Consider the following 9,284-nt stretch of genomic DNA (forward strand, 5'->3'; position numbering starts at 1 on the left):
CATAACGAAGCTCTTCCAATTCCCAAAACCACAATCCGAACCCAATATCACCAAAGTGAGCTCCTGGTCAAACTTATGAACATTACAAACCTTCAAATGTCCAACTTTCGCCAATGAGTGTTGGCACCTTCTAGAAATATCCAAATGCAAATACGGGCATATGCCCAAGTCCAAAATCACCATACAAACCTAATAGAACTATCAAAACTCCTATCTGGGATCAAATACTAAAAAGTTAAACATGGTCAACTCTTCCAACTTAAATCTTCAAACATGAAATTCAGTCTTCCAAACTTATTCTGAAACATCTGAAAACCAAAACCGACAATTCACACAAGTCATAATACATCATATGAAGCTACTCAAGAATTTAATTAGCTAAACGGAATGCAAATGCTCAAAACGATCGATCGGGTCGTTACATTCTCCCTCACTTAAACATACGTTCATCCTTGAACGTGCCCAGAGTCTTTCCAAAGCCATCAAATCACCGTGTAACCTTACCATGCACATACCCGGGGGTGATCCCATGCCACCCCAATTCATGTAAGCCTGACAACACAACATAATTGAAGATCATCACTTTAATCTTAGCCCGCAAGCCTTAGAAACCAATTTTCTAATATCTGGGATTCCTTACAAGGCCCGAATCCTGCATCTACACATTGTATAAGTCTGAACAAGCTGTAGCAAGTCATATCCATCACCCAAGATGTAATCACATGGTATACCACATAACTCGCACACTCATAGCAACAATTTCCGATCACAATAGCTGCTCAAAACAAACCTAATACAGGTAATAAACCTCATATCAAATAAAACCTCGTTCAAAACATGAGGGTCTATGGAACGAACTTCCTAAAAACATATCCAAAAACTGAGTCCAAGTGAGTGGCGATGCATCAACTAGCCTACCCTCCTCATAAGCTTTCCACCACCTATATGTTTCCCTGACAGCTAAAATGTAGTAAAGGCTACTCCGCTCACCTCCGCAATGTCCATGGTGCGGAGAATACAATGGCACTTGTCTAGAAAACCCTACGTATCTTCAATAACTGTGTCACCACGTTGACAATATCATAATAGCCACCCTTATTACTCCGCCTAGACAGTAATCAATAGCCCCGTATTGCTACACCTTGACAATAACTCAATAGCCACCCGTATCGCTCCACCCATATAATATATATCAATAGCCACCTGTGTCGCTCCAGCCTGACAATATATCAAAATCCACACATATTGCTCTGCAAAAATCAACAATAGAGAAATGCCACGCATATGATCCGTACAACAACAATCAATCCCTATAACATGTCCACACATGCCACAATATGGCCAAAACAACAATACCAATATCACAACAATTCATAGCCCATTTCCCAACACAATGTATCCAAGAGACTCTACAACAACACAATAAAATGGAAGAACAAACCAAACAATGAGAAATATAACATGTGATAAAACTTTAATTAAATGCATAAGAATAAACTCAACAATGAAAGATATAACAAGTAGTAACAACCTCAATGGAATGCATGTAAGAGTAAACTCAATAATGAAAGATAGAACATGATATGACAACTTCAATTAAATGCATATAAGAAATCTAGGAGTCTAAACCAATCAATTTCCACATTTAAGCCTGGGTACACACTCCTCACCCTGTGTACATGTCTTTCACATAGCACAAATAATGCATTTAGACCAAATCCTATGAGGTAGTTTCCCCCACACAAAGTTAGGCAAGATACTTACCTCAAAGAAGCTAAATCAATACTCTAAGAAGCCCTTCTCATGTGAAACAACCTGCAAACGACTCGAATCTAGCAAAAATAACTTAATATCATAAACAAAAGCCAGAGAAAACGATTTTGGATAATAAAGATTCGATCATTAATGAAAGCCAAAAACCAACCCAAAAAGTCAACACACTTAGACCACACCTCGGAACCTGACAAAACTCACAAATTTCGAACACCCATTACGAAAATCATCCAATTCCAATCTCAAATCGGCTTTCAAATCATCCATTTATAGTTCAAAAAAGTTTTAACTAAAATCCTCAATTTCTCCAATTCAAATCACCAATTCAATGATAAAAAAACAAAGATATAATCATGAACAATGGACAAATCCGAGTCAAAAACACTTTACCCAATCCAAATCGTGAAAATCCCCTTCAAAATCGTCCAAAAATAAACTCTCTAATTCAAAAGGTTATCAAATAACCAAAACACTCGAAATAGAGTACTTTATACATTCTGCTTAGGGGTCCTCTTCGCGATCGCGGGACATTCTTCGCAATCGTGAAGCACAAATCATAAGCTGCCCAAATTCCTTCCACGCAAATGTGGTCTGAAGCTCGTGAACGCCACCCCTCAGCTCAACAGCTCTATGCGAACGAGGCCATTCTCACACAAACGCGAAGGCCAATCCACTGGCGTCCCTCCAGCTCTACCTCTACGCGATCATGACACAGGGGACGGGAACGCGCTGACCATCTTCCCCGAGGATCCGCAAACGTGACCACCAACTCGGGAACAGGATGAGTAAATCCTCAGCCACCCCAAATACACTTCGTGATCACGTACATCTTTAAGCGAACGTGATGAACTTCAGAACATCAAAAAAATTAGCAACTCCAAAACATGAAAAAATGGCTCGTAGCCCATATGAAATGCACCAACCATCCCAAAATATAACACGGACCTACTCAAGACCTCAATTCACACAAAACAAAATTAAAACTATTAATAGCACTCCAATACAAGCCCAATGAACTAATGGACTTTCAACTTCCAAAACTCATACCGAATCATATCAAATCAACTTTGAATGACCTCAAATTTTGCATGCAATTCTCAAATGATACAACAGACCTATACCAACTCCTAGAACCAAAATTCAAACCCGATATCACAAAGTCAACTCTCGGTCAAAACTCTCAACCTTCTAAACCCTTAGCTTTCCATTTTTTACCAAAAACACCAAACCAACCTACGGACCTTTAAATCCAAATTCGTATGCCTAATTCCAAAATCACCATACAAAGCTATTGTAACCATCAAAACTCCATTCCAGAGTCGTCTACGTAAAAGTCAAACTCCGGTCAAATCTTTCAACTTAAGCTTCTAAAGTGAATTCTTCCAAATTAAATCCCGAATCACTCAAAGACCGAAACCGACCATACACGCAAGCCATAATACAAAATTTTGAAGATGCTCAAGACTTCAAACCACCGAACAGAATGCTAAAGCTCAAAACGACCGTCCGGGTCATTACAACCACAACCAGACTACCTTCAAGCTTCAAAATGATCCCAAATCAATTGAAAATGCACCCGAGCCTCCTGGGACCTTGCCCAAACATACCAAACAACAACAACAACAACAACAATGATCCAGTATAATCCCACAAGTGGGGTCTGAGGAGGGTAATATGTACACAGACCTTACGCCTACCCCGAGGGGCAGAGAGGCCATTTCCAGGAGACCCTCGACTCAAGAAAGCAAAAGGAGAGACGATATATTAGTACTATCAATAGACGCATAATAAAATAACATAACATACATAATCATAAAATAACAAAATAACAGCAATATAAGAAATATAGGAAATATGAAAAGGATGGAAGATATAATACTATCCAGCATATAAAGCCCTGCATCAGTAACTGACCAGTAGCATCCTAAGACTAAAATCCTAAGACTAACTCTTAACTGGCTAATCTCACTCTAGTGCCCAAACATACTAACTAATCCCAAAATATAAGATGGATCAACTCGAGGTCTCAAATCATGCCAAGTAACATCAAAAATACAAATCTCACCTCAATTAAAGCTTAATGAACTAATCAATCTCCAACTTTAAAAACTCATGTCGAACCACGTCTAACCAAATCAAAACAACTCCAAATTTTGCATAAAAGTCCCAAATGACATAACAAAACTATTTCCACTCTATGAACAAAAATCTGACCCTGATAACATCATAGTGAACTCCCTGGTCAAACCTATGAACCTCCCAAACCTTCAAATTTTCAACTTTTGCCAATTAGAGCCACATCAACCTAGGGACCTCCAAATTCAAGTTCATATATACGCCTAAATTCAAAATCTTCATACGAACCTATTGGAACCATCAAAATACCATTTTGAGGTTTTTTATAACTTAAGCTCCTAACCTTGGAATTAAGTATTCCAGTTCACTTCAAAACTTTCTCTAAACCAAGCCAACCACCCCCGCAAATCACAAAATAACAAAGAAGCATATGGGAAGCATCAAATAAGGGAACGAGGCTAAAATACTCAAAATAATTTGTCGGGTCGTTATAGGCACTATCTATAAATAAGGGGAAGATGGCCAGGTTTGATAAGAGATGGATAAAGGTTAACATGCTCATTACGCCCTTCTTTTTATTCACGTCATTGTTCCACATAGCACAATCAACAACAACAAAAAAATTCTTGGGGAACAATCTTAAAAACTAAAGGTTCAGGTAACGATTCATTAACATCCCTTGTTTTACCTTTGGAATAAGATTTAGGACTAGCAGATATCCTAATTCTAGAAGAGAAGGCAGATTTCGAAGAAGTCCTTTTGATGGAAGAACTACTATTTTGATTTACCATGGAATCTAGGCTACGAAGCCTTCCACCGCTTCTTCTATTTCCAACTGGAGCTTCTATAGAATAGAGATCATTGGCGATAATAGTATGATGATGGGGAACAAATGAGCAGTAGAAGCAGAAGATTGGAGGCCATTGAAAAAAAGAAAGAAGGAAATTGAAGGTAAGAATGAAGAACTAGAGAAAGGACTCTGAGAAGAAGATAAGGCCAAAGAAAGTGTAGAAGGAAAATTTTGAGGGTTTAAGGTTCCATATTTATAAGGGAAAGATATGTCATCTTAAATATTCATCATGGAACTGACGTATTAATAGACAGAGCTCTCTGTGCTTAGAAAACTGCTGCAAATTTCATATTATATCACAATAAAATGTGTGTCTCGAGCATTAAGTGGAAGGAGCGGTTGTTTCTTCACTTCTGCAGCATGTCATAATAATCTCAAGAAGGGACGCCAAAATATTCCTACCATAGATAAACTATCTACTTCCAGAATATTCACAACCGTTAAGAATATTCAGAAAGTGTGAGAACTATCTATATTTGTGAAAAATAAACTCACCATGTGGATTTATTTCATGATGACAAGTGTCATAGGAGTTATTATGACAAAGAAGAATGACGTATTCAGAAGGTGTAAATGACACCCTCGGAGTTGCTCATGCATGTACTGTGTCAGTTAGCTTCGAAGTTAAGCATAATAACATAGCTATGAGACTGATAATTAATGTCATTAATAGCTACGAATATGGAATGGATCAGTCAATCCCATATGACACGTGATTTGCTATTATTATCTCAACTGTTATAAATCAATCACACAACAGATAATTGATGTAGTAAATAACGGTAACATGTAGGAGCTAAACAAGGCAAACAGTTACAAATTATAGTACTATTTAAACTCCTCCTTCCATATATCGTACATCCATCAAAATTCTACTAAGTCATATTGTCCATATAGAATTCTCTTACTGCTCTCTATTATTGGAAGACTATTTCTTTTCCATTGGAGAAAGACTGCAATCATCAATTCTATTTCCTTTATTCTCTTAATTTAATTTATTATTTTATTTATCTTTTTCTCATAATTAAACTTGGAAAAGTGAATTAAATCGGTTGTTGGAAACCGAATTGTTTTATTTAATTTCGTTTGACTTCAAAAGCTATTTTTTGGGTTAAACACTCATATTGTGAGTTGTACTGTAAAATGGGACATAACATACTAAAGAATTACTCCCAAGGTTCTAATTTATTTGGGATATTTTAACTCGACATGAAGTTTAAGTAAGAAATAAAGATTTTTAAAGTGTTGTTATAGTATTTGTGTAGCTATTAGACATTTTAAACTTGTGATCCTAAAATTACATAATATTTGTATTGCTATAAAAGCTTATCATGGAAGGGTATAAAGTTAATTGTTATCAAATATATATAAATGTGTTCCCCTTTTTTTGGCCACTGACTAATAGGAAAATAGTGTAAAACAAATTGAAGATTCAAATCTCTCCAGAGATCTTTACTTTTATATATATATATATATATAAGAACTGAAGATAAACCACGAAATTTAATTTGTAGGGTAATTTTTTGTTTTTAATTTGTAGAATTTTTTTATTTTAGAACTATTTTCTCCGAATTAGAACGGGGGGGTACATCTTATACTTCAGCACAATGAGCTAGTGAAGCTCGCTGACTAGCGTGTGAGAGGCATTCTATAGGCAAATCTGTTACATAGATACGTCAAATTATTACTTAATTAAGTAAATTTGTTTAATCATAATATATGTTCAGATGTAGTAGAAACTTTTCTTCATCCATTGCTTTTCTGCAACAGCTGTTTTGTACTACTATTAGTAAAATTATCAGCTTTCACCTATCTGTGTTATTAATATATGTTGACGGGTAGCGTACGTAAACGAAAGCGACAAAAATCGTTTGGGTAAAGGTGAGGTAATAATAAAATGAGCTTTCACCTATGATTTTGTTACTCCCACGTTTCACATTTCTAAATTAATTTAGAAATAATTCAACATTATACTCTTAATTTTTCTCATTATATTTCTAATGAGAAATTTTATAACCACAAAAATAGCATGACCACACAAAGATTTTATTCTTTAAACTTTTAAGACCACAAGTTACAAAAATTTCTATTTTCTTTCTTAAATTCTGTGCTGAATCAAATTACCTTGTTTAAATCGAAAAGAAGGGAATAATATCTTTTGTCAATAATATGATTTCGAGAATTGTCTTTACTTTATAGGGGAATCCAAAGAAAGATTAGCATCTAACTAGGGCTTTCCAGGCTTTTTCATCTTTTACTCTATTTACATGTGCCGCAAGTTTTACTCCCTCCGTTTCAATTTACGTGAACTTGTTTGACTGTGCACGAAGTTTAAGGAAAAATAAACGCTTTTGAAATTTGTGGTCCTAAACAAGTCAAAAAGGGACCAGAGTATTTGTGTGGTTATAAAAGCTTCTCATTAAGGGTAGAATTATAAGTTTAAGCTAAATTGTTACTAAATTTAGAAAGAAGTCATTCTTTTTGGAACGGACAAATAAGAAAATAGATTCATGAAACAAAGGGAGTAATAAACTTGTAAAACTACCAGAATATTTTGCCTATATAAAGGGAAGGCATAAGCTTCTCAGTTATATCAAAGTGCCTTTGAGCATTCTTGAGTTGTTGTTTGTTTCCCTTACCACAACTTCTTCAGCTCATATATCAAACATGGGGTCTGTAATTTTAAACTTGAAGGATTCCATGCAAGTTAAAATCTTGTCAAAAAGCCTCATAAAACCATCATCACCAACCCCAGAACACCTTCAGAATTACAACTTATCTTTCTTCGATCAAGTAGCTGACAGAGCACACATGCCTCTTGTTCTTCTCTATCCTCATAATTCTAACAACTCAATAAATATGGAACAAGAGCTCGAAGAATCCTTGTCTAGGGTTTTAACCCATGTTTACCCTATGGCTGGTAGATTCACTGAAGATGAATCTTCAGTTCTTTGCCTCGATCAAGGTGTAACATATATAAAAGCAACCGTTAATTGTAAACTTGTTGATTTTCTCGCACAAGCACGCGAATACCTTGGTCTTGCATTATCTTTTTGGCCTGATGGCATTATGGACGTGGATGACACTAATATATTCATCACACCATTAATGATTGTGCAAGTCACAAAATTTGAATGTGGTGGCTTAGCTATATCTACTAGCTCTACACACGTTGCTATAGATGGATTCACGAGTTTTACATTTGCTTATGAATGGGCCAAAGTGTGCAAACTTGGGATTCCTTCTAAGGAGATTAACTTCATGAGCTTCAATTTGGGCACTCTTTTCCCTACCAGAGATTTATCGAAAATTCTTGAGCCTCCTGTTGATGAAGGCAAACGTATACTATCTAAGTTGATTGCGAGGAGGTTTGTTTTTTATGAAGCTTCAATATCAAAACTCAGAGAGCAATTTTCCGCTGCCATTGATTCTGGAGCTTTGATTTTCAAACCCTCACGAGTTGAGATGATCACAGCGCTGTTATGGAGGTCACTAATTCGTGCTTCGTGTGAAAGAAGTGGGCATTTGAAACGGACTATAATGTCCTTTCCACTTAATTTGCGCGGTAAGGTTAATATTCCTGAAGTTGCAAACTCTTTTGGGAATTTTATCATTGAAATTCCTATAAAATTTGAACCTGGTGAAACAAAGATGGAGTTGCATCACTTAGTAAAACTGATACGAGACACAGTGCAGCAGACGAGTAGTACTTGTGCTAAAGCTACTCCAGATGAGATTGTTTCTTTGGTTGTCAATTTATACAAGGAGAGTTATGCTGGATTAGAATGGGGAAGAGATAATGAAGTTGAGAATTTCACAATCTCAAGTCTGTGCAGGTTTCCAATTCAGAAAGCTGATTTTGGTTGGGGAAACCCAAGTTTAATACATTTTGGGTCGAGACACAGTCAAGTGTTTTGGTTGAATGATACAGAATGTGAGACTGGCATTGCCGTGCAAATGGACTTGCAGGAAACTTACATCAACTTCTTTGAACGTGACCACGATATCTTGGCTTTTGCTAAGTTTTAGCTTTCCCATTGATGTTTTTGCTTTCATTGCCACTTCTTCCTTTACTGTGACTTTAATTGCTGCAGACACAATGGCAACAAGTTCATTTTTCGAGATAATTGTCACGTTGTTTTGGATTTTAAAGCAAAGTGTTGTTTGTTTCTTAATTTATCTTATTGACGGAAGGTTTGTTTGACTTCTTTGTCTCCCTCTCTCTTATCCACACTCCAGCATATATAATTCTTGTAGTAGGTATAAAGTGAGCGAGAACTGCGAAGAAAAAGCTCGAAATTGGACGGACTCAAATGGCATATATCAAATGGTATGGCGCAGCAACTCAAATCAAGGACTAATAAATTATCTCACATGTATAAGTGATATAGCATACCAAGTCAGCATAAAACCCAATCAAATATCGCCGAATGTCCAAGTGACATAGTTTAACTAATCAAACACAATCTTATCACATAGTTTTTTGTGATAGGTTTGATAACTCAGGTATACCAAACAAATTGATGAAAAAGATTATGTATTCATCACAAACTTCATTCCTCTACGTTGCTCCCAAACGCACACG

The 9,284-nt window shown here is 36.2% G+C and overlaps 1 protein-coding gene across 1 annotated transcript; it reads left to right on the forward strand.

Annotated features, from left to right (window-relative positions):
* The first annotated feature begins 7,308 nt into the window (after positions 1-7,308).
* Positions 7,309-8,884, forward strand: LOC107762003 (acetyl-CoA-benzylalcohol acetyltransferase-like). The gene has a single exon (XM_016580305.2). It carries the CDS (start codon positions 7,367-7,369, stop codon positions 8,726-8,728), a length of 1,362 nt encoding a protein of 453 aa, XP_016435791.1. The 5' UTR covers positions 7,309-7,366; the 3' UTR covers positions 8,729-8,884.
* Positions 8,885-9,284: the final 400 nt, after the last annotated feature.

Source organism: Nicotiana tabacum, chromosome 8, assembly GCF_000715075.1.
Source record: "Nicotiana tabacum cultivar K326 chromosome 8, ASM71507v2, whole genome shotgun sequence".
NCBI classification, from domain to species: Eukaryota; Viridiplantae; Streptophyta; class Magnoliopsida; order Solanales; family Solanaceae; genus Nicotiana; species Nicotiana tabacum.